The sequence below is a fragment of the Colius striatus genome, chromosome 2, assembly GCF_028858725.1.
Source record: "Colius striatus isolate bColStr4 chromosome 2, bColStr4.1.hap1, whole genome shotgun sequence".
Lineage (NCBI taxonomy): Eukaryota > Metazoa > Chordata > Aves > Coliiformes > Coliidae > Colius > Colius striatus.
The window spans coordinates 93,682,140-93,709,450 of NC_084760.1; the positions used below are offsets into that span (position 1 = coordinate 93,682,140).

Here is a 27,311-nt window from a genome sequence, read left to right on the forward strand (position 1 = left end):
GAAATTCTGACCCTTGCTTCCTCCTTGTGTAACAGCAGTATAGGTCAGTAAGGCAGTTGTCAAAACTAGCATTAGATCAGGATTAAACCCTTTGATTAAATTAAAAATGATGACAGAGGCTGAGAGCATTCATCTACTTAATTATTTCTTAAACTTCACTTGCTGTGGATATTAACACAGGTAGTGATCACTTCAATGGCTAACAGCAAGTACACCGACACACCACGGCAACTTACAGCAAGAAGATGGAGTTGCGGGCCACATCAGTTCTTGTTGCCTGGATCTTCGGCCCTGGCAGTCCACATAAACCCCTACGCTGCTAAAACACAGCAGGTATTCCTTATTTGAGATTTCGACTGCACAGATGGCATCAGTTGGCTGCTGTGAGACAAATGATAGCGTGTGGTCATCCGGATGGAGCAGGTTGTACGGGCTGCCTTCTCCGTGGAGGGGATATTTTAAGAAACCTGACTGGTAGCCCACACAAAGACGGTCACTGAAGATTGACATCCACTGGACATTCCCCTGGACTTGGATCTCCTTGATCTTTTTGTGACGTGTCTTACTCTGATTTAGTTCGTAACAGAGAACCTGCCTTTTCATAGCTACACACAGGCAGGTAAGAGCTCCGTGGCGCACGTGTCCGGAAACTATTGACTGACAGCCTTTCGTCTCCGCCAGCTTATAAAACTCAGTCTCCCTTCCATCCAAGGCAGCCATAGGGAAAAGCCGCACGTGACGGTTTCTTCCTGAGATTACGGCAATGAGCTGTTCATTTGGGATAAGCTCAATCTGATGAACCTTCTTATTGTCACCGACACGGATAATCTCTAAAACAAAACAAAACCGTCCAAATCCAAGTAAATAATGTTGGAAGTGTGAACTGATTATAACATTTGTATTTCTAAAGATAAACTATGGAGGAAGATGAAGAAATCTCCTTAATTACTTCACAGCAATATTAAAGAATATAGAATCAAAACCTGTATTAGATGTGGCAATGCTGGATAGACCTTTGGCTTTTCCCCATCAGGAAAAGGGAGAAGCATATTCAATGCAATAACAACCACTGTATTATTTCAGTATCCATCTCAAAACAGTTTATAGCCACAAAACTACTGAATAAAGGAAAACCCTCAAAGAACTGAAACATATAATTGCTTGTTGAATTAGCTTGAGCATCTGTCATTACACCTCTATACAATACAGTTTTAATTTCCAGTATCAAAGAGGTTACAGAAAGGATCAAGCCAGGCTCCTTACTGAGATGCTGTAGTGGGAAAAGTGGAGACAATAGTCTCAAATTGAAATGAGGGAGGTTCCTACTGGATAAACCAAGAAAATATTTCATTGTGAGAATAATTTGCAACTGACAGCCCAGACTGTGGAACCTCCATTCTTGTGGACGTGAAGGCTTTCAAAACCCACCTGGACTTGTTCCTGTGTGACCTGATCTAGGTGGACCTGCTTGAGCAAGGGGTTGGACTAGATGATCTCTAGAGGTCCCTTCCAACCCCTGCCATTCTGTGATTTTCAAGACCCAAGTGGATCATGCTTCCGAGAAATCTTGTCTGAATTCAGTATTAAGCCTGCTTTGAACACAGGAAGAAAATCTTCGACTGCATTCCAGATGCTAGGTCTTTGTTACTGGAAAGGATATCTAAACCTGAAAGTACACAACGCCTTCTGGATTATCAGTTCTCACATGAAGTTGTCCAGCTGATAATGCAGTAAATCGAGACATGAAAACAGGGGATATTGAAAGAGGAAAAAAAAGGTTACAAAGTCAATTTCTGATTATTTAATGTAAGGGATATTATTACCAGTTACTAATTTCTTACCGTCTTTGGTGACATGCACGACAAATAACCCTTCTTCATTCCCCAGAGCTATTCTCTCATGGTCTATGATATTTAGAAACAAAAAAACAACTTCAGATATACTTCTTCCACAATAGTGATAATTCTGATTAACAGAGATAGTTTTCCAGTATCTTGAAATAAACAGATGTAAAGCCACACCCAACACATTCACATAACAAAACAACAACATTGGTAACCTTAAAATCTTTCAAATTCCTGAAAAAAAAAATATGTCTCTTCCCATTTCTCATCTCAGTAGAAGTAACAGCAAGAAACATCATTTTCAACAAACCATTCAGGGCACTGAAGTGTACCATCAACCTTGAAATACCTATATCATCATATTTAAATAATTTAAATAACCAAGAGTTTAACATATTTCACATAGCATGATTTCAAACATCTAACTTCATTCTCTGCTTTTACATTTTCTCTCTAGTCCCACAAGCACATTTGGTTAAGTCAGTGATTTACGCCCGTTCTACAGCACTAACTTTGCCCTGTTAAGGAATTACGTTTACAGGCTATCAAAACAGTAATGTCCAATTCTCAGTCAAAATTATGAATATGTGTGAATAGAGGGAATACTCTTATGGATTTGACAAAAGTACTGGGCAGTGAACTGCACTTCTCTTTCAAACTCATATGTTGTAGGTGTCTGGAAGATCTCGGGTTGTAACGCGAGAAGTGGAGGGTACACAAGAGGCGGGCACGGGGTAGAGTGAAAGGAGGTGCTTGTGTTAGCAGATAAAGCACATGGTGTAAACAATTAGTGGGAATAAAGCATCATCCATACTGTGTATGTAGTGATCTTGTCCCCTCAGCAGGGGTGGGCTGAGTGATCTGTGTGGGCGGCCTGGTGATGTTGCCGGTAGTGGTGACACTCATACATATTTCTGTATGGGAAAAACTCACTACATATTACTCTCTACTCAGGAGGTAACACCATTTAACACGTTTTTTTACCCAAAAAAGCATGCTTTTAGCATACCCATTTTTCTTACAGCTTTCTTCTTATTCATTTCATACCTATGATTGCTGCTGATTGTGTCGTTTTGATGAGAGGTAAGGTGCTGTCATAAGCTTCTTTGGGAACATAGACTGAGCGGTCTTTGAGTTTGTTCTTCTTCAAGATCCTATGCAATTCATTCAGCACTCCTACCCACTTGCTTTTTTCATTCTCACCGTCTGCGAGAATCAGGATTGAACACTTATTACTGGATGCAGAGAGCTGGGAAGCTGTAACCTGGAAAATTTTAAAATATATATTTTAAGTCATAAGTGGTAAAAAAAAAATACCATCGTGATCATTTTTACAAGGGTTATCAGATGCCTAAGTACCCTTTCAGTTAGTTGTTTGAACTAAGAATGCAAAAGTTCAGCCTTAGTTACTAGAAAAGACTCTCTCAACCGAGAGCCTACTGCAGAAAAACCTGTCGATGTGAGTAACTCAGCAAAGAGCAGAGAAAACTTTGGCTTTACCATTTGAATGTATTCTATAACTGGGAAATGTTTTCCCTAAGTAAGGTAGTCAATCACTTCTCACAGCAATTTTATGATGAAAATTATTTCTTACAAAGTATTCTGTAGGTTTTAAAGATCAATAGCTTTCATTAACAATTTAATGCAGTAGAAATAGTTTTAAGGGAGAATAATCTACAATATTTTCCACCTATTTGGTACAGCTACTATAGATAAAAATGAAAGCTTCTTTTGTAGGTTTATTTCCTCTCAGCATGTAGAGTGATGTACAACCCCAAAGCTTGAAAAACAAGGAGTCAAATACAATGGTATCATCGAATGGTAGGGTTGGAAGGGACCTTTAGAGATCATCTAGTCCAACCCCCCTGCAAAAGCAGGTTCACCTAGATCAGGTCACATAGGAACATGTCCAGGCGGGTTTTGAAGACCTCCAAGAAAGGAGACTCCACAACCTCCATGGGCAGCCTGTGCCAGGGCTCCCTCACCTGAACAGTGAAATAGTTTTTTTCCTTATATTTAAATAGAATTTTTTGTGCTCCAGCTTCATCCCATTACTCCTTGTCCTGTTGCTAGATACAATAGAAAAATGGGATGCCCCAATATGGGAACTAACAAGTTACCAAAGACAATTCATTGGGGTAAAAGTTTTGATACAGTATCTCATAAAAATAAGATTATTAATGGTAGCAATGGTAGCAAATGGTAGCAATGGTAGCAAATGGTAGCAATGGTAGCAAATCCAGGTGTCAGACACTAGACATGAATTTTGATGAGCATTTTACACTTGATTTCTGTACTGGCTAATTGATGAATGGGAGTTTTCAGAGATCCAAAGTATATCAACAAAGAAAATACATAACATAAAAACTGCAGGAATAGCACAAAAAGTTAAACTGAGAAACAGAAGGCAAAGTTGGGAGATCAAAACATAGGTCATGAAGGACAACTAATAGGAGGCTGAGAAAAGTATGTCCTATTGCGAGGGTTAAAAAAAATGAAACTGACATAAAAGGGAGATGAGAGCTTGTCTAAATGTACCAGTGCTATTTTTACCACAAAAATGATCTACGTACAGATCCTTATGCATTGCTGCTGCTGCCGCTGCCATGGATACCACACGGCCAGAACTTGCAAAAGGAAATAAAATACTAGCAAGCTGTCAGTGAATCTACACCGTACATCACACTGTGAAACTCTGCACTTCTGGGTTACCAGGTTCAAGATGTAATACTCACCCTAAAGATACAGGGGATATCTTTTCGATTTGCATGGATGACATCGGAGGCCAAGACAGAACTCACTGAGAATTCTTCATCCCTTATGGAGACCACAAACACAATTGAAAAAGAGTTAAAGAGTAAAATCTGTATGTTTGTTTCCTACTTATATTTCCAGACTACTAATAGCCATGTTTTGTGAAGGACACAAGACAGCACTGAGATCTAATTCTTAAAATTATCCTTTCCTCTTTATTAGCAGATGAAACTCACAAAGACAATGTTGCGTAATTAACTCCTGGTAAACGTTGATGGAGATAAATCTGTTCAGAGTATCTGGTTTTCTCTGTTTCACTTGAAGCCTTTTTTTTGCAAAAATACAAATAATCAAACTTTAAAAATAATCTTAGACCAAGAAAATCTCCCCAACTCTTTCATTAAAGTCCAAACTCATTAGAAGCTATAAGGTACAGCTGGTTTGGACTTCCTGGATAAACTAACCTAGTTCAGAGATGAGTTTTATTTAGTTGGTGTGTTAAATGTTCACAACCTTCAATGAAGGTGGTAGTAACTCAGTAATACTGAAGACAGTAAGAACAAATTATTTAGCCCTTCTGAATGAAAAAAAAAGTTATTAGTTTTATCCTATGACTAAGTTTTATCTGTAGCTCAAAACTCTATTCATCCCCAAAAGAAGGTATTTTTCTTCTTTATTCTTCCACACAGATGAACAGATGCATTTTTGGCACATGACGTAGTAATGGAAGTTTAAGCTGTCATGTACGAACACACGTGTGCAGTGCAGGCTAACTGCAAACACCGCTTTCTTTTCTGGAACATTAGAGGCTCTCAATGTGGAGTACAGTGTTCCATAAAAGCTCTGGAGCTTGGTTACTGAGCACCTACTCAGCATCAAACAGCTTACCTCATGTCTATGACCTGACTCACTATCACGCTGGGCTGGGATGCTTTTCCTTCTGCTACATCATATAGGAAGAGTTTAAAATCACAGATCACTGCCAGCGCTCTCTGCCAACCTTTCTTTACTCCAGCTGGTTTTGGTACCTTTAGCGAAATACATTCCGATCAACAATCTGTAAGTTTGCACGCAATCAACAATCAAACAGGCACTACAAAAATCATCTAGGCTGACAAGCTTTTAATCAGTGAAAATATTCAGCAACATAAGCAACAGCACAGGTGCAGTAATAGCATCAAACAGCCACACAGACACCACAATCTCTTATTTTAAAAATTCACAGCACCACAGATTCTTTCTTTTATTTCACAAATGCATTCAAAGGCATATTAACATATACAAAGAAAGAAATCCACCTCTAGTTGGTCAACGGGAATATGGCCAAAACTACGCTGAGTAATTTTTTTAGTATTTACACGTAAGTATCCACACCAGTAGCCCTAGACAGCACTTAGCATCAACAGAAAGACTCTAAAACTCACAGGCCCTGGAAAGATGATCTGATCTCTAGAGATGGAGTATCCCAGACTAACTCAAAGCACAACGGCTGATAGAGGCGGAGAGAGAATTACTGTTGAATATGCTAAGAGATGCTTTGTCAAAATTCAGGTCTTAGTTTCCAAAGATACAAATGAATCCACCCCTGCCCCACCATGTCCCAAATAGAGTTCAAATCCCGCTCTGGAAAACAAGTTTAACGTAAGTGCCCCGATCGCAGCTACCCGATACTTACTCGGACATGCCCTTCATAAGCTGTTCCTATGCCTTTCTGTGGATCTATTCCCAAAGGTCCCTTAGTCTGTTCAGGGGGGATTGGACATACTGCAGGAGCCTTGTCTGCACAGGTCACGTGGCAAGAGAACCCACACACTTGTTAGGAGGAGAAATAACAAAAAGATTTGATGATTATTTTTTGTTCAACGTGAAAGCTATGAAAATGACACTGGCATTTATAAAGGAATTCTCTCCCATTTTGACCAACAATGGAATAGTTTCACTGAACTTTGCTAGATCAAGACAGAAATGTGAGTCTGTACCTAGCAGCAGATCATGCTTTTATCTATGCTAAATTCTGATTTTTCTCATTTAAAAAAGTGTATGGACACACAGTCTGGTTTCATCCCGGTAAGAAAATCAGAAGCTCATTCTGAGATAATCTCTGTGATTTCCCCTAGGCTCAACTCCACCAGTAAACAAAATCCTAGAATCTCCTTCTAAATGATGTCATTCTGTGTACATACAAACCTAGATAAATTAGCCCTAGAAAATGGCAAAATTAGTACTGGATGGCCAGACTGCCTTACATTTTGCTTCAAGTCAGAAAGCAAAACTGCTGTCAGCATACTTGACCACTGATTATGGCTCTTTATTGCTATTTTAAGTAAACTGAACTAAGCTCTTCTGTCACATAATCTGTTCCATGAGACGTTCCAAGTGCTTGGCTTCTACTGTTAAAGAAACTGAAGCATGAGAATACATTCTAGTATTCAAAATATTAAAACAGACTCCTACACTATCACACTACAATATTTACTTTGCAATTTGCACCTATAAAGAACTTCAGTTCACCCTTCTTGTTTTCACAAATGCTTACCTTCACAAGTACAGCCCTGTCGTATCAAACCAACCATCAGAGATGTGCATTGATTGCATTTGGTGGGTATATTAAATGATTTCACTACAAACTGGTGGGCTTTAGGCTGTGAAACAAGCAGACAAGGATGTTAATATTGGTAGCCCTTCTGAAGAAGAGTTATTTTTATTGTAAGAGTACATAGGTGCATTGAGAAAGACAGCTTTATTTGTGTTAGTTGAAATGAGACCTGAGCTCCTAACATATGGGCTGAAAAGAACTCCTTGTCAGTGCTCGTTATTGATAATTTAAACCACTCTCTGTAAACAAAGTCAAGGAAACTGGACCTTGTCTCAGAACATGAGTTTGCTTCCAGTGCAGATAGGAAAGCTGCCAAAATTATTCCATTACACGTGTGTATGCATTTGCTTGGTGGGCAGCTAGCAGCCAGCCAAGGTCAACTCACCACAGTATTTTCTAAGCTGCAAATCCAGTACTTCTCTGTAAGGAGTGCTGCCTAACTTCAAAGAAAAAGACCAATCTTTTTAAAAAATTTTATGCCAGAAAATATGGCAGGGTTCAGTTTTACGCTGTCAGGCACAGGAAACTTCAGAATATCCAATTTAAATGCAAGAGGATGAATGAAATCTATTTTAAAAAGGTATCTCTTCTTGTAGCCTGTGTTCCCAAGAACTAACATGAGTAAGCGTTTTAACGCTCTCTCTCTCCCATCAAGGATGGCAGTGCCGATGCTATGATATCTAGGCTAAACGACTACGTAATGGGCTACTATGATTCAGAACAGGCCTTATATAAAATCCAGGAAGCTGCTTTTGTTTTCTAAAGAAAATCCCAGTGAAGTAACACTGGCAGGTGGAGAACCAATGCAGCATAGGATGAATGCAAAGGTTGTTCAAATAGCCTCAAAAATGTACATGGATCTGAAATGAGACAATTTTGCAGGCCACTTTAATGAGTGGATATATTAAAATCTTACTCACTTGTCTGTTTTTCACAGTATGAGATATCACAGCTAAGGGCTTAAATTTCATCCATATTTAATGACTGGTTTACTGTTACAACAGAAGCTTTTTGTCTACAGAAAGCTTGTTTTGAAACTTTCAGGGAAACAACACTCAGCTTTCAAAAATTATGTAACCATAAAGTCAGAAGGCTCTTTAGGGAACATAAATTAGAAAGGCAATCATTACTCAGCAAAATATTTGGAAAAATGAAATGACGTGCAGAGTAAAATCTGTTTCACACGATCAAGTGCACTTACAGTATTTTTCATTTGAATTGAACTACCAAGATGCTGTCAACAGATCACTACTCAGACTTTTTAGCTTTCCTTTACAGAAAAGAAGTCTTTTACTATTATGCAAGTTATCAAAGCAGAGAAACAGATCCATTAGAAAGACTTATTTCAGTTAAAGGAAACTATTTATTTTCTTTGAACGTACAGAAGGTTTCTAAGTCACTGAAGCACTTAGGAAACTTTCCATAGAATCATAGAATCTTTTATGATAAAAGTTTTCCTTTAATAGCTTAAATATACATAACTTACTGTGAACTAGCATACGCTGATTGGCTTTTTTGGCCAACAACAAAATAACTTCAACAACTGATGTATTTATGCAAGGAAAAAGCTAGAAGACAGAAAGACTGGAATTCCTTCTCTCAGCCCTGCAGTGCTGGCTATAGTGCTCATTTTACCTCACTTATAAAAATGCAAATCTATGATTTCATTTTAGGCTTACTCTTTGCCTTTTCTCAAAAGTAAACATCTAATTAGCACACAGATGTGCTAATCTGAGACTGGCCCACAATTACATCAGTTTTTTTGTATGCAGAGGAAAAAGGCAGGTTGGTCAGACACATGCTGGAAAACACTCTTCTTCTAGGAAGTATTTTCTTTTCTTCGTGTTCTGGTTCATTTATCTCTTTTTAATGTCCAAACTACTGTTTTTCCTACAATCAGATGTGCAAGCATTGCTAGAGTGGACTGGCTAGTATAACTTGTACCAATAATGTAAGAATGAAGTGGGATAAATTTTAGAAAGCAACCAGCTTGTATATAAACAACCTTCTAGTCAGTTCTGTCAAGATTATTGTGATGAACTGTTCTCCTGAACCCAGGAGCAATATTATCCCCCTTACTATATAAAGAGTGTGAAGGCTTGACGGAATACCTTTGGTGTTGAGAGTCCCGATCCAATATATGCTGTCCTCATGGTTGGTGTGTGAATTGAACGGGGAGGATGATCTGTAACCTGAACACAGTACTCAAAGGATCAATAAGACATCAATTACACATTATCAAAGATGCTTTAACAGAGTAAAAAGACTACAATGCCCCACCCACTCTATATCCAAACATACAAGCAACAAAACCAAACTGATAAACACAGGAAAGGATTCAGAAAAACAAATCCCATTTCTCAGCAAAAAGATGTCTTAAGATTCATTTCCTAAATGTCAAAAATAGGTTTTCATTTTCTAAAACACTTGATTACATGTCAAATAATCAGTGAGTCAAATTCTTTAACAGAGAAAAGGGACACAGTAAAGTTGTGGAGCCTGGCTAACGTCATATTTACAGGACTTCCGGCACAACTCCAAACTGTGCTCTCACAAACCACAGTGTAACATTAACTTCGTATGAACATTTAAACACATTCACGACTGAGAATATGTTATGAAGACAGACTGTATCTAATTGATTCAACGTAGTTCCCATTCTTAACCAACTAACTGTATGTGAAAGAAAATGCAGCATTCCCCAAACACAGTTCACCACTAGCACAGAAGGCCATTACAGGGTCCTAAACAGTCCTGCTGCAGAGGAGTGAGGATCACTCTAAACAAAAGGACTTGAAATAAGAATTTTTATCTGAGCAAAACTGTTATTTCCTCCTGCCCCCCAGAAAGACAAAAACACTGAAGTACCTCGATTGGTTCAATCTCACTAGCTGTAGAAGGAGACCTTGATCTTGAATGGAGGTGAGACTTGCTATCTTCATCCCGTGATGGAGTATTTGACAATGTAAAATTCTCAACTGAATCAATCTAGGAGAACAATTCAAGAGAAAAAAAAAAAAACAAACACACACAACCAAAAAGAAAAGATCACATATATCATTAAAGAAGAATTCTCAGCTCTTACCAAAATAAATTATAACAGCAATAGACAGAACTCCTAAGAAAGAACTGAGAGGATAAAAATCTCAATTTTAAGCACTTTCCTAATTAAAGTACAAAACTTCTGCTGAGAGGTCAGCATGTGCATAAAAGCTGCTAGTTCAGAGGCCTAATAAACACTTGAAGAGACATATAATTCAGCATCTTTCAACAGTGAATACTTTCTAAACACTACTGGATTTTGATCACTAGTAGCAGAGATTTGTTAGAAATGAATTCCCACATAGCCCACGTAAATCACTCCAAACGTATTTAGGAGAAAAGAAAGAGAAAAGGAAGAGCAAACAGCTATTTCCTGAGGTTAGTGTTAATTATATTGATAGAGAATTGAGGTGGTTTTTTGGTATGTCACTTGAACTACAAAAGAAATCCTTACCAGGAATACAGTTTCTTCGGGGGATTATTTTCCTAGTCCTCAATATACAATTAAACTAAGTCTGACACAGAACTACACTGAACAACAAGGCATATAAGTACAGTCAAGTATCTTGGATCATAAGCCATCTTTTGTCAGTGCAACTGAAAAATTGGAGAATGCACGATTGTACTTTAAAAACCAGACAACTTCACATCAAAGTATTCTACGTAAATTTGTGTGTGTGTATATATATATTTACATTATAGCAAGATGAAAATGTTTTTCTCCACCAATAACATAACTAAAAGCTGTAGGCCTACAGAAGGCTCCATTGCATGCCTGGCTTTTTTCTGGAGCAATGCCATCATCAGTCCCACACTGATAAGGATTTAGCTAGCTTGCACACAAGCTAAAATATGCAGCAACCAGAAGCGTTTGGACATTCCACTATTTTTTTATCACATTTGCCATTGACATCATACTAAAAATGCCACAAACTTCATGGCTTTTTGGGAATTAAATATATTGCCAAGCCAATCTTGTACATGCAGATACAGTCCTGTTCTCCAGAAACTCAGTCATGGTAGCGAACAGGTGCAGTTGCAGGTTTTAACATTTAGTTTTTCTCTCCCTTTTTTTTCTGGTTTGTTTGTTTAAATGGTGCTTCTAGTTTTATCACAACTTCCCCCCCTTCAAATTATCTGGTGGAGAATATTCATTGGTTTAATCAACTTAGGCATATTAAAATGCCTGTAAGTATTTCTGCAATGATAATGGGAAATTCTCACACTAGGATACACCTGTTTTCTACACATAGATCATGTGTTTCAAGCATTGAGGCAAAAATTAGCAGTAAAGCAAACACTGTGCTCAGTTTTTTAGAAGCAAATAATAATTTGAAGCTTCATCCACTATTAGAAACATTGATGACTTCAGTATATCCTCAGACACATAACACTTTTTCAATTACTGAAAACTTTTTTTAGGGAGTCTAAATATGTAATAACTTGCCATCCACTCAAAGACTGTTTAACCTTCAACAATTCTACTTTCTTCTTCTTAAAAGTGTTTTTAAAAAATAAGCCCAATGAGTAATTACAGGTGAAATTTTCATAGCAAGAAAGACACATTCTGTTTCTTCTGCAATTTAAAACTCAGAGATTTAATCTATCATAACTGTTTCCAGATACTCCAGAGGTTTTCCCTTTCAAAGTAGAATCTGAATACCAAAGAATTCTCATGGTATCTCTTTAAAAATTTAGTACAAGTATGATATGAATGATGGAACTTTTCTGGAATGTGCTATAAAGCCTTTGTGGTTGAAGACAACTCCTGGACCAGTAACAAAGGTATTTTTACCTTACTTATGAACATGAAAAGTCCAAAAAACACACAGAATCTGACCTACCATTACAGAATTTGAAGGGAATTTAACCACCACCTTTACTGCAGAAACAGATTTGCTGCAGCAATCTCTGGGTTTCTTGCTTTAATGAGAAAAATAAAGTACAAAAGCAACCCAACTCAACTATGGCCAAATGCTGACGTGGACCCTATAAACACCATAAAAACTAGTTTTCTAGTAACCCACTGGATTATCAGAAGCATATTTCTATATTTCCTACCAAATTGTAATAGCCTTGTCATCTTCCACAGGACCATGCTACACCGCGTCACCAGTGTAAGTCTGAGGCACAGTGTCTAAACTCATCTTTAGGAGAGATGAAATGAATTGGAGCCACAGCCAACAGAAGCAAGCAGTTACTATAAGCTTGCCTAAGACACTGAGCTGTGTGCTTTGAACCACATAGGTAAGGTCATTATTAGAGCTGTTGCTTATTTATTGAACAGTCAATAAAAATGCTTTGTATGCTTTCCTATTCCCATTATCACATGGATATAAAAGAAACAAAAGTGGCAGTGTAAGTTTGAGATGGACACAAATCCCCTGATATGAATTCAGCTTGATAAAGTTTTGATAAACACCATGTTTAAAAATCCACCTTGATTTTTGAAATTACCACAGAGCTTTCCAGCTTAACAGACCACAACATATTCAGCTTTTGTTTTCCTTATATGATTTTTTCCTGCCCTTCTTGATGCTCCAATTTACTTAATTTCCCACTTTCCCTTTAGTTATCTCTGCACTGTGATATTTTCTATCATTTGCTATGACATACCTCCCAAATGCCAAACTTCTGCCTTCTACAGGGAACTCCCATAACTCAATGCATGCACTCTGCTAAGGGCAAGGAAACAGACAGGCCTCCATTTGCACATCTTCTCATCCTGTGTGTCCACCTATTCAGCTCTCACAAAGAACTTTCATATTCAGATAAGAAAGTACTCAAAGCATCTTCTCCAGTTACTGTGATATTCTGATCACAGGATTAACCAAATGAAATACTCCAGAAGCTTTTAGCCCACAGCTGTAAAACAACAAACAGCACAGCAGCAGCAGCAGATGGTAGCAGCAGCACAAGACATGCAGTGAGGTATATACAAAATCCATACATTAAACAAAGGCATGTACACAACAGGCAAAAAATAAAGGGCCACATAGAGTAAGACAGCCTCTTACACGTCTGCTTTTGTTAGCTGGAATACAGGAAGGAGAGCGCTTTAACAAAGAAAGGAGGAGAATATGTTACAAAACCAAACAGTGACACATACATCAGCTCAGAATTTGTTGCTCTGTATCTCCAGAGGCAGTGTTTAGACACACATAAACATCTTAATTTTTACAGGTATTTTGAGAACAAGATATTCTGGGGCAACAAGAGGGCAGAAACATCAAAAAAAGAGGAACAGTTATTTTAAACTCTGTAGTTTTACACTGGACAATGGCATTGAAACTACACTAATAATTTGCAGTTTGCATCTCTGTACTTTCAACAAGATGAATAAAGCAATCTCTTGAAGGCACAATATGCCCAATTTAAAGTATCAAATAAAAAACTGTTCTAAACTGAATTATGAAAGTGCACGTACAGTCAGGGCTCTCAACCTACACAATTATGGCTTGTTCTGTTTAATAATGACAATTCAGAACATGGTTTATTCTGTGGTTATTTACAAAGTTCAGGTTTGTTTAGTCTAAACACAGCCAACAGGGCCTGCATGTGAGGAGAGATTGCAGGAGGATTTAAGAAACCTATTTTTAATAAGAGGGGAGAAATAATGTTTTGAGTAAAAGAGGAAAACAGTTTTGTCAAGGGAAAATGAGATTCCATTTTATCATTATTCAATAAACATAAATTCATCTTTAAATAAGACAGAAGTTCATTGTTTCTAGTAGCTATGAGATACACAAAGATCCACCTGACGAAAAATCAAATCCCAACACTTCCATTATCAGACACTTCTAGTGAACATGGGAGACTTAACACCTAGACGACATTAGAGACAGCCTGCGACACACAGGAGAAACAGCGCCAAGGATTTAGAATTTAGTACATTAGAGTCAGTAAGGGTGACTTCCCTCCCCATCAAAATCACAAACCAAGGACAGCAAAACTCATTCCTACTCCCCTTTGTACGTTCCCATCTGCACAAGAGATACAAGGATCATCTCTGAAAGTGTGGGCTTTCGCAGCTATGAGGATTTAGGACCAAGTATCTTTTCAAGGACGAACAGCTGGAACCAATAGTGTCTGCCACTCATTGGAATAGCAAGCTACCATTATTCTTGCTCAGTGTCTGCAGGCTACAGAGGCAGCAGGACATCTATTTTTACTTCTCTCCAGTAGAAATTGCAAAATTACTGTTTTCCTCATTGAAAAAATTAGAATTAACTCCAGTCAGACAGAGTGCTATAAACAATTGCGTTATGTGGATGGCAGACAAACAAGACATAGCCACCCTAGTTAACTACAGATGCTTACTCTGTGCTTCTTACACATCAATATGTTTAAATAGACTTCAGAGATCTTGCAAAGAGTGATATGTAATTGCAACTGTGTATTATTTCACACTCTGTCATTCACTAATGAAGCACAGAGGCTGAAGAAACAATGAAGGTCATTAGTTCTTGATTACAGAAGAGACTTTCCTGAAACCCATGCAATAATGCAGCATTGCATGAGTCTGACCTCATTGACTTCTAATTCTTCCTTGGCCTTAATATAAGGACCCCACACACTTCTCAGGTTTGACTGAGATTAATTCTTCCTGAGATGCTGGAAGAAGCACTGCCCTTCAAGGCAACTATTGTCAAAAAGAGACATTGGGAAAGGAATGGGGTTCACATCCAGAGGAGAGAGATTTTCAATAGTCTTATTTAAGTCTGTCTAATACATTAATATTGAACCAACTCAATCAGTTAAAACAGAAATAAACATTCATTTTATTAATTCAGAGATTTTATGTTATGAATCTCTCTATGAATGAAGTAATTGTCCAATAAAGGAAGATACATAAATGATTGAGCACAACTTAATTATAAAATCTTTCACACGCTAATGTGGGCATCAGCTTTATTTCTGTTTCTAATAAAGACAGGTAGCTCTTGTATTTGTCTGCAAGGTACTCTTCTCATCTTTGAAGAGTCAACTCTTCTCTTCTGCCGCTTTGCCAGATGAGAAAAAGTATTCTGCCCTTGTGTTAAGAGACGTTAGCCTCTGGCCAGTCCACTCCAGAAATATACTCTCGCCCAGTGCACTTGAGAAAAAACTACTCCTGCTGGACTGAAATTTGAGATGTAATGGGGGAACTTTGATTTTGCAATACTACGTCATCCACACTCAACAACATACACATCAATACCTGAAGCTTTACCTATACAGATGAGTATCTAAAAAGATTTGATCTGGATGGACCAATCAAGAAGAATGTCTTAATGGATGTACATCAGCAATTGAAAATAGTTCACTTGCATAGATTGAAAAAAAGTTATTTTGTCAAGACACTTGGGAAAAAATATGACGCCTTCTTAGAAAAAAACAACCAACAATAAATAAAATACTGAGGTCCTTCAAAATTTACTAGCTAGTGACCAGGAAAACTTTCTTCCACTTGCAAAATAGAACATTATCAGATACTCTGCCACAGAGGTGATTTATTTCTCTTTGACAGGTTTTAAGAGAATTAGATACTTTTAAAGGCAACTTTCTATGAAAGAACCTGCTGATATGAATACTATTAATTTACTGTAAAGTTTGGCAAGACAGGAAACTATACTCTCATTTTGTTGTGTAAGAAGATTCCAACAATCTCAGCGTGACGATGCTGTCTACATGCTATAACAAAATGCAGGCAAACACTAAGGTACCACTGGTGTTCCTTCACAGTTTGTCTATGGTATACACCTGCTTTACAGAAAAAAAAAAAATCACCAAATATCTAGAAGAAAAGTATTCTTTCAGAATTTGTGAGAGGAAATAAAGTCAGTAGAACAGGCCCATATGCCACACTGTGTCAAAACTCTTCACAGCAGACGTTTCTAGGTAAAATTAATTACATCACATTTTAATGCAAATAGGATGATACTATTGTAAATATGTACACATAAATACCTGTGTATGTGTATACACATATATACAAGCACACACAGATGCACACACGCAATATACCTACAGTGTTGTAATGGATGGTTCTTTACCGTGGATGTACAGTATATACTTTAATTTTAAAAAGCTTATTATTATTTACTTCTATGTGCCTACTACTTTATTCTAGAAGAAATATAATGCAGTCAATTTTCAGCTTTTAGCTCAACTCCCTTAGCGTGTAATTAACTAGGATAAATATTTAAACACTGTCCTGAAAGGAAATTTGCATTTCAAATGGCAATAAAAAGTGGTAAGTTCACTTAAGTTATAATGAAAATTGCTTCTTACAATATAGGCTAAAAAGAAGCAATAGTTTACTTGAGAGAACAGAAATTAACTGCACAAAAGGAAAATACTTTCACTGAAGTGACCACAAAACTTTTGGAAACAACTAATGATAAAATAATAACATGAAGCAACAGAACCAAATGAAATAAATGTGCCTATGATTTTAACACCACAGGCCGAATCAGTAGATAAGGCCCAAATGCAGCTTTATCTCTTGAGAAAAACTGTTTGCAATTAAGAACACTTTGCCTGTACCTAAAGAAAAGCATTTACTTCAAAATGTAACATTTATGTATATAAATAGGTGTAAATATGCTGTTACAGAAGTATTCTGTTCTCCCCTGCACTTGCAGATTTTTTAAGTTGACTGCATTAACGTTTGTATAATCCAAATCAAGCAATTGATCTCTGTGATTGAGGGATTTACTGGTTTGAAAGTCAAAGACTTACGTCATCCATAAAATCAATCAATGAGGATGAAGAGGAGGAAAAGGAATCCTATTTTAATGAAAACAGCAGTAAAAAAAAGAGAGAGAGAAAGAGATGGATGAAGAAAACTGTTTGGTATAAATAAAAGTGCAAAACTAAAGAACTGTAAATGACTAATAGTTACCTCAGTAAGTTTTCATTAATTGCCTTTCATAGACAATTAATCAATAAACTACCTGTATAAAATCCAATGGTTTTCCAGTATTCACTCATTAAAATAACATTCTTACACTCCAACAGAATTTTTGTGTTGAAAGTAACATATAAAGTCAAGAGTTAAAAAGTAAATTAAAAAATTATATTGATTGTGAGGACTTCAAGAGAGAACAATGAATTAATGAATACATAATGAAAAGAAAGCAAAACTTGGAACCATCAATAGCTAAATGTGATGACCTTGTACACCTATCAGGAAAAAAAAGAGGAGTAAATTTTAGCCCAGTGTATAACTGTAAAGGTGGTGCTTCAATGCTCTGAATTCAGTTTTGCCAATATTTCACCTCAGCTGCTCTCTCAAAAGAAAAACAATATATTGTTTACTTTTGTCTTAAAAAAAGAGAAGACATGCATAGCATTGCTTCCATTTTTTTCTTTTTAGGTTTTCCACCTGAACTTGACTTGTCTCAAACCGTCAAAGTAATTAAACGGATTATACAGTATTTGTGGACTGGAGATAAATAGCAATTATCTCAGTTTTACAGATCTGTGTAAGATGAACAGAACATGAAACCAACCTAATAAATATACAGTACCAACGACTTCATCAAATACATTCAAAGATTACTGACATATTTTCTCTCATTTTTGCCAAACCAGTATCCATGTTACTTAGCATTTTTCCGAACACAAGAAAGGTCGTTTGAACAACTACGCTTTTCATGCTCACTAAAAAATCAGGACTATTTCTGCTTTAAAGGTATGAGAGAGATTTCACTATGATTACTAGTGTTCAAGAAAAGACAGCCAGCACTGTAAACGACAATTCTCAGATATTATTATACACAAATATAAATGTGGCAATACGATTTAACATACAGTACCAAACTCTCGGCATATAATCTGCACGCAACAGCAGTAGCTCCACTAAACAGAGAGTTAGAATAGCTGCACACTTACTTCAAATTGATCCAGAGCAGAGGTAGGCGCATTCAAAAATGCCAAGAAAGAATTCTGTGAGTCTTGGTGCTTTACACCTAGAAAACAGCAGCAGGTTTTTAAGCTACAGAAAAATGACCTTTTTGTGGAGGACCTTTGCCTTGCTGAATCAGGGTCTGAGTATCCACCTGAAGCACCTACATTTTTTGAAAGGAGTTGTTCCATTTGATCTGTTTTCCAGAGTGATTTTTTGAACAGACATACACCCACGAAATGAGCAATGTATGTTTAATTAATCTTCTCCAAGCTGAGATGTGTGTAGTATGAATTCAACATAAAATCAAAGAATCATTTAGATTGGAAAAGACCTTTAAAAGACCTTTTCTGTGAGGGTGACGGAGCAGTGGAACAGGCTGCCCAGAGGGGTTGTGGAGTCTCCTTCCTTGGAGATCTTTAAGACCCGCCTGGACATGTTCCTATGTGACCTGATCTAGGTGAACCTGCTTCTGCAGGGGGGTGGACTAGATGATCTCTAAAGGTCCCTTCCAACCCATACCATTCTATGATTCTCTGAAGATTGAGTCCAACTATTAAACCAGAACTGCCACATCCACCACATACTGCAAGTATGCACTGCACAACGTACAGATGCACACACTAAAGCAGTGGGTATCCTCTTGGCTCTAGTCACACGCCGGACAGCCTACTGAGTGACCAGACAGCTTCAGCAAAAAGTGAAGCTCCACAAAAACATACAGAGCAGGCTGTGTGAGGAATGTACTACATTTCTAAATAGTACAAGTTCTTTGACCCATGCTCTATGCCTGTCTCTCATCTCTCACTTTTGCATGTGCAGAAGTAATACAATCCTGAGCAAAGCTTCCTGTGTCTCTGACATGCTACACCATTTACACTGTTTTCAGCCAGTAAGCTGAGCATCCTCTGGAGCTGCAGAGGTTCGCACACCTTGATATAATATTTTAACTTGCTTCAATTGATATTTTTTCTTCTTTTCTTTGGGAGTAATTCAAGTTGCTGTGTAGGTGTTTATAAATCACAGATGTGCACTAACTCTAACTTCCTGAACACTATAAATACATTATGTATACATCTAGACGTGCACTTACTATGACCAAAGTCTGCAGGACTATGTGCCTCAAAAAACAGATGCTGTCAAAGGTCACTTATTTCTTTCAAAAAATGTGTCTTGCTCTAACTGCACACCACATCACCATGTTTGCACTACATGTAACCCTCAGTGAACAAAGATTTTACAAAGAACTCTTTCCTCTTCAAAATATAAATAAGCTGAAACCCCAGTAAAAGACTAAAACAGAACTCTCAAATTTCCTGCTACTTTCGGAACAATTTTTAGTAATTTTTTACCCTCAACCTCCTCAGTTTCTGGAACACATTTATAAAGAGCAAAGGATTCAAGTGCTAATCTAAGTAATCCCTTTCTTGAAATCAATTTCCACATGCAGCAAGTTACTCTACAGTCTTAACTTCATTTGAATCCTCTGTACAGTTCATGATTCAAACATCAATATATTTCTTCTTATAAGTGAAAACCAAGTCTAAAGATAACAAGGATTTTGGATTATGGTGTATTTCTATAAAAATATTTGAATAGTTGCAGCAGAATCTTATTAATTTACTTCTGGCAAAAGCACAATAACTAAGTCTCCCTTTAACAGTACTTTTTTTTTTTAATATTTTTAAAAAAGAAAACAGTAAATGTTTATCTTTCCACAAAAACAATAAGGTTTTACACCTTAGAAAAACACAGAGTAAAATATTAATTATAAATTCTTAACAGATTGCTTAAAACAAAGGAAGATTTCAGAAGCCAAGTAACCATGCCTAACACTTGAGACAGTTCAAGAACCTATAAATGAAAAGTGAACATGACAAAGCATCATTGTCTCCAGGGAGACAGTATCAAGAGCTCCTCTACAAGCACTTGAAAGCAGCATAATGTTGGTATCAGTGCTAAGCATCAAGATGAACAAGTATAAATTCCCCAAGTCTTATTTGCTAATCGGCCCCAGTCATTTCTTAATGTTCTGCATAGGTTTGTATTGTTTTCACCAGTTAACCAGCACTTGGAGGCCTATATAGAAAGATGATTGTTAACTACAGTACATTATTGATTGACATGCCGTTAGGTTGCAAAGGTTGAATAATATCTGATATGCCTACCCAGCAATTGTTGCCAGGATTTTGAAACTCGGGTGTTCAAACAATTCCCTACAGAAAATTAGGTAATTCCATTTGGTCTGAAAAATCACTTCTTCCCACATGACCCACAAGATACAAATATTAGAGCTACTGGGAGAACTGCAAAGAATCAGCCAAATCATTAATCATTCCTCAATAATTTTTTTTCCATTTCAGAATTACCAAAAAGTCTCTTCTCCCAGCAACAATGTGAAATACTGTTAGACTTATACACTAGAAATTCCAGATCATACTTTTAATACCAGAGCAAAGTAAACATAACAACACTGCTCACTATGTGGTTAGGAAGCCAATCAACAAAGTCATCCCAGAAACAAATGAATGCTACAGCTGCCTCTGTGGTTCTTTACTGTTTGCACAGACAGGGCCAAAACATTCACTGAGGAAGAACACTGTCATCAGTATTGAAGTCTAACTACCTTCAACCATCATAACCAGGAAAAAAGATTATAAATATATCTACACTTCTAAAAGTTTTCTGGCAGTAAATCACCATACAGATGCCAAATAAAAATAACGCAGTTCCAACTCAAACAGTAACTTACTGGTTTAAGTATATCAACAGAACTGAAGCATATCACAAGTGCAAATACAACTCCTGGGGGTACATCTTAACATGCAATTGTTGTGCTCATGTTTTGTACACCAGCATCTGTTGGTATCATATTTTAGTTGCAAGGTGACAATTGATAAGATATACCCATCAATGTGAAACATGTTATTTACTTGGATATCAGTTGCCATACCCTTTTCTGATCTAAGCTCTTCTGTCTCCTTTTTCAGCCTTTCAATATCTGCCAACAGCTCCATGTTCTTCTTCTCAGACTCTTGCAATTTACTTCAAAAGAACACAAACAAAAAATGTTATGTAAATATTGAGAACCCATGATGTAAGTCACTTTTTTTTTGGTCCATCTTTGCATGTTATTTAAAAATTAATGCCTGACAAGCTTCATGATGTCATCAAATGCTAGAATGAATTCAGAAATCTATTGGGACTAGTTTAGTATGATATCTTAAAAAAACCCAAACAGAATAAGCAATTAATTGTCCCTGTTTACCCATTAAATATGCTTGTGTTTCTAATTTGTGAGCAACTGTGGGAGCTTGTATCCCCTGAATGAGAAAAAAAAGACCATGCGTATTTTTGTGCTTAAAAAGTGAAGGGTTTTAATTTGTTATTTCACAATGCTTGTGATACAGATTATGTTGAACTATTTTTTTCTCAGTTATTTAACAGTTTTTTGTTTCAGTGCTTTCCAATTCACAGCTGATAGGCAACAATACTATGCATTTCTACCATACTTCTCATCCTTGCCTATCAAAGCAAACAGTGGTTTTCTCATTCTTAGAGGATCTACAATGCTACCTATAATCACGTCACCTAGCCTGAAAAACACCCAAATCAGGTGGACAAGGTACAAACAACAGACACCGCTACATACAACATATTTGAGTCAAAGCTCTGACTGCTTTCCTAAAGCTGCAAAGCAAATCAGTGCTCTAAGCAAAATTGAAGCTGGATAAGTAGAAATGGAATGTCTTCCTACTAATCCCCTGCTTCAGGCGTTCACCTATCTCAGAATAAATTTTGTGATTTGGGAGGACAGAAGGAAGAGGCCTGAAGAAGGAATAAGCGAAATAATAGTCTTCCATAAGCACATCTTAACTACTGTGCAAATTGGTATATAATAATTGATCTTCACCAGCTAATCCAATGCAGCTATCAGTAGAATGGAAGAGTATGTTCCAAGACCCAAACCCAAACTCTTCTTGCCTGTGAACTTGTTATCACAACTAGGAGAGATTATATCATTAGAGTGTTTCCTCTGAAAGCCTTCAAGATTTCAAATTTTCCCAGTAAGTGTTCAGTTGCTTACACAACAAAAAGAGATAATGGTCTTTTTTCCCCACATTTGCATACAAGAAACTGGCATATCATTCAATATCAAAGAGAAAGTTAAAATCATGATTTTATGACACTCCCTGAGAAGTACTGAAGTAAATTTCCATCAGAAAAATTCAGTCTTACCATTCTGTAGAGATACAGGAAGCTTTGACTTTATTCAGTTCATCTTGAATAGCCTGTTTGGCCCGGATTTCAGCATCAAGAGCAGACTGTAGTTCCAACCTTGCAGACATATCCAGTTTTGCAAAGCGGCGCATCTTCCAAGGCATGTCCTAGTAAAGAATAAAAAAAGGGGAGAAGAAAGATTAAGAGTAAAGAAGGCAGAAAATGAGGAATATACTAACGTCAACAATTACCCTTAAAATTCTGTGATTCTGGTTCTTGGTCTACTGTGTATTTAAGAGTTCATTAATTCCAAAATAATCTAAAACTAAAAAAGGAAAAGGGTATTGTTATATTACATTTTTTAAATCAAGAACTAAATAGGCAAGATGAATGTCTTGTGCTGTCACGATTTCAAAAGCAGAGAAATTTTGTGAAATCAAGTTTTGCTGTGCCATAATTCAAATGACAGTTATGAAGGACATTCACATTTCACAAGATTTTATGGCTTCCATGACTCAAAGCATAGCTTTCTTTCAATAAATTCATGTACGATTATAAAGTAGGTACCAGAAAAATATAATAGATAAAATTACATGATAAAGATATTTGTATTTAATTAATGGATAAACAACAAATTAGCTATTCAGTAATTCGGAAGGGAACCTCTACAAAAGTTTAACTTTTGACTAAGACAAAGTCTGCAGATAGGTTATTGCTGCAGCTGAAAATATCAAATATCTGACACATGGAATTAGAGTCTTACTGTAGCTCTTGCACCCAAACTGGAGTTTCTCAGCGCCTCTAGTTCTTCTGTCATTTTAGAGGCCAAGGCTTGAAGATAACCTCGGGCATCTTTTTCATCACTTACCCTAAACAATCACATTAGAAGAAAGAAATGTTTTAATAAAAAATCTTAAATAATTTTAAAAAAGATCCTTCAACAAAATAGCATCTGTAAACAGAAAAAATAAAACAAAAATCATAAAAGGTAAGGAAACAAAAATATCCCACTCCAATACAGACAACAACACAGAACTAAGCCCTTGTTGCCTTGCAGAGTTCCATTAAAAATTAGCATCACTAAGGCAAGGAAAAAGAATGAAAGAACCATATATTTAAGTAACTAACATATGTCTCAGCATAAATGTCCGTTACCTGAAATTGAGACTGTGGGGAAAAAGTAATTCAGGATTGAAACTATTTTTAGGGAGTAAGTTAAGTCAACATTTTATAATCAAGAATTAACAATTCAACCATCCACATAACATTGGAACTAGTGCTTCACTTTACTGTATCAATTGACTATGAGAACTAGTAGTTAGAGTGATGTTATTTCCCTATTTAATTAGTATTTCTTGAGAGTCTAATTCTAATGTTATTAAACAGTGTAAGCCGGAACAGGCTCTCTCATTCCCTGAGCCTTCTTTCTATCAAGACATGTTTTCTGGGTATAAATACAATGAGGAGGAAACATGTCTGTTTTTCTGGTTCTTTGATCATCAGTTACAAAGAAAAATACCACCTTTCTGTGATTAATCACAGTAGAAGGTTCTTTCTTCACTTTGCCTCAGGTATTAACATAGAAAAGAAAGTTGCTCAGAAAATCACCTCACTAAGTAGCTTATAAAAAACCTTAAAACAGAAAACCACCAGAAAAATACCCAAACACCCCCTGCCCCACATATCCTTTCACCTTACATGCCATATTCCTCTTGCCCAAGGAAGAACTCAGTTCTGCAACACCTGGATGTAACCAATGTCTGAGCTAGTCTCATATACCAGTAGTCTAATATTACAGTTTGATCGTATTTTCATCTATCAATACTAACCACAGAAATCTTTAGAATGTGCTCTAAGTAAAAAACCTCAAGTAGTTTGAAATAATTTATAAGAATAAGTGGCAAAATAGTCTTCCTATTTAACTCATCCTTGCTCCCTGATCCGGACTGGAAATGAGAGTTCTCCAGACAGTTGAATTTGTCATTCTGCAGAAAACAATCCCCTTCTGTGCCTGTAGAGCAATACAAGTTTCTCTGGTTGATACTATGGGGTTCGTATGCACAGACTATTGAAATGGTGCTACTTGTATGTTTACTGTTAATAAAAATAATATAATGCTTCAAAATAAAGCTTTCTAAACAGTCACCAGGAGGGAAGACAAACATAGACCATGTCCTCCAAACTGTCATGGGCAAGGGAGGAACAGAAGAGCTTTCCCATAATGGCCTTAGGGTAAGTGAAAGCTATGGGCTAAGTATCTACAGGTTGTAGTGACTTCTGGGTGTGGGGTTTAAGTAAGGAAGGCTTTTTTAATACAGAGGAGGCTAATGCAAAAAAAGCACAACCATTTGCCACAAAACTCACACCCAACATGAAAAAGTAAACACTTATTCATGCCTTGGGCTTTATCTTCTTTGTCTTCTGCTTACAATTTAGTTCAAAAGATAAGGAGGAGCCTAGAAAAAACACATATGTCCTGACTGTATTAAAATCAATGACAGCTGTGATATTAGAGTCACTATTTTTCCCAAGGTATACTAGCACTCAATAGAAGCTGCATACCAGTGTTTTTTCTCCATAACATTCTGGATGACATATCTGACAGCAAGAAAAAAATAATCTTGGCCTGTACAAACCAAACCGAGATGCAGTTTTATTGTCCACTAGATGGCAACGCTCTCTCAATAACGAGATACATCGATTAAACGTCATGTGAAACCAGGAACTCTTGGGAGTTTTTTCATTAGTTATTGTTTTTATGGGGTTTTGTTGTTTGGATGGCTTTTAAAATAAATGATAGAGCAAGAGTGGCAAAGTTACTCTTACTAAATGCTTCTGTCGTTACTCGTCTTCTTACAGACAGCCTTAACAAGCACAGCAAAAGACCTGAGGAAGAGAAGTTCTTCAGGTTCCACCCAGAATGACTTCTTTAGAGAAAATTTCTATTAGGTTAATTGTTCTGGTTTCATATATAACATAGAGGCCATTGCAAGCTTAGTTCATTAACTATAACAAACCTGGAACAGTGATTCCTGTAAAATTAAGTTTAAAATTTTGGTTCAAGTCAACATCACGACAACCTTCAAATAAATGCTGACTAAGATCTAGCGTGCTATTTACCAGGCTGCTCGGAAAATCTCTCTATCTGGGATACTTTACAGTCCAAAATTGAACCAGACGACTGGAGAGTTTTGCTGAACAGAAAGGGTCTTGAAGCCCTGAGGTCTCATGCCAAGCTACATCTTACCTGATGGACTCTCAATTCTCCTACAGTTGAAGTCAATAACTTTAAATTCTGTCTTCATATCACTGTGCTCAAATATTCCAACTTCATTTTTTTTTTCTTTTTCCCTTGCTGTCTCAAACAAAATCTGTCTTTTAAAACTACTTCTCTAAAAATTTGTAACACATCACTCTGCTCCCAGACTTTGAGATCTCCCCGTCCTCCAGAATTTCTATTGTATAGGTAATTAGCTTCTGATTATTCTTACCTCAAACACATCTCATTTTTTGACGTCTGAAATGTGCTCAGAATTTTTGCTAAACCTTTACCACAATTTGTGTGTGTGCCTTCTTCTGGGAACAAAAAGATTATTTTAAAAAACAAATCCACCAACTTTGGGGTGTTTTAATGTTTGACTTAATGCAGAAGAGTTTAGGGTTTTTTCTTCTTTTTTTTTTTTTTTTTTCCCCAGTTGGTTGGTTTGTTGGGTTTTTTTAGATGAAATCAAATGATGAAGATAAAATCTACTATAGTACATCTGATAGGAAAAAAATATATAGTCAACAAGGAAAATATTAACTGAATCTACTGGTAAGCAACAGTCACAGCTTCTGTCCAGCTGAATCTAAGCCTAACATACGCTCTACAGGTAAATCTGGTAGGATTTAGCAGATCCATACAAACATAACAACACGGAATTTTTGAACTAGTTTGTCTAGGCTTCCTTTTCAGTCAGTAGGGAGAAAAACAGACTTCTACAGTACTAGCCATGGGACTTCAGTTGTCTGCCTTAGGACTCCTAGAACTAGGTTACATTAATCCCTCCCAGAGAGATTAATAAGTTAAAATTCTTGCCAAGTACTCTGGGAATCACTATCAAGATTTTCATCGACCTCCTTTCCTGCAACAGAACAGAAATACGGTACCATGGCTATTTAAAAGATTCCCTTTTAAAATGACTGTATTAACCTTCAATGCAATGAATCTCTCTTCAGCCTCCCTTAGGAAAATACATAGCTGACTATAAAAGCCCCAGTATTATTCCTGTCAAGGAATGATGAGTGATTTGGCTAATATAAACTTATCAATATAATAGCTCCATTAAGGCTGAATGATCTGTGAGACTCTATTGCTACCACATTAGAATTTACAATCAAAGTTTGATTCAAGTGTTTATATTAAATTTTTGGCCATATTTATGGCATCTTGGGATGACAACAGCAAAAAATAAAAGGCCTTTTGTACATCTGCTCTAAAAAAGATGTAAGAGAGCATAGTAAGAAAGCAGAGAAAGGCTACAGCAAACAGGATAGGCCATCAAAATTACTCACAAGTTATAAAATATGAAAGAAATAATAATTCAGAAGTCATGAAGAAAGTGACAATCTTAACCATCCAAAATGTGGATTCAAATAGTGGGGTAGATTTCCAGCAAGATATTTATTAGATAGTAAGGCACTCAAAAGAAGCAAAGGACTCCTTGGGCTTGTACTACTTAAAACAGGGCTAGAACCAATTCCTTGAACTACCATAAGCAGCTGAGCAGTTTACAAAACCAGTAATTAATTCCTTCTATTGCTTCATGAATCATGGTACAAAAATATCATGGTAGGCAAACCTAATTTTTAAGAGGTTGAAAGCGTACACCTGAAATACACATTTTGAAGTAATACTATGTAAAAAAAACCTGTTAATTTTGAAGAGCGAGCCTACAAGCTTTACACTAGTTCCAAGGCATTC

At 36.7% G+C, this 27,311-nt stretch overlaps 1 protein-coding gene across 5 annotated transcripts in view; it reads right to left on the minus strand.

The window, feature by feature from the left end:
* CDC42BPA (CDC42 binding protein kinase alpha) overlaps positions 1–27,311 on the minus strand; it is a 177,644-nt gene that overhangs the window by 25,669 nt on the left and 124,664 nt on the right. For all 5 annotated transcript variants that reach the window (XM_061991531.1, XM_061991530.1, XM_061991529.1 and 2 more), the window contains 13 exons: positions 23,112–23,217; positions 22,367–22,515; positions 21,081–21,172; positions 18,115–18,191; positions 10,063–10,182; positions 9,306–9,386; positions 7,135–7,240; positions 6,274–6,410; positions 5,487–5,626; positions 4,580–4,661; positions 2,892–3,108; positions 1,842–1,904; positions 237–830 (listed from right to left, as the gene is read on the minus strand). In XM_061991531.1, the coding sequence (XP_061847515.1) occupies positions 237–830; positions 1,842–1,904; positions 2,892–3,108; positions 4,580–4,661; positions 5,487–5,626; positions 6,274–6,410; positions 7,135–7,240; positions 9,306–9,386; positions 10,063–10,182; positions 18,115–18,191; positions 21,081–21,172; positions 22,367–22,515; positions 23,112–23,217 (1,964 nt within the window). The remainder of the gene's footprint in view (positions 1–236; positions 831–1,841; positions 1,905–2,891; positions 3,109–4,579; positions 4,662–5,486; positions 5,627–6,273; positions 6,411–7,134; positions 7,241–9,305; positions 9,387–10,062; positions 10,183–18,114; positions 18,192–21,080; positions 21,173–22,366; positions 22,516–23,111; positions 23,218–27,311) is intronic.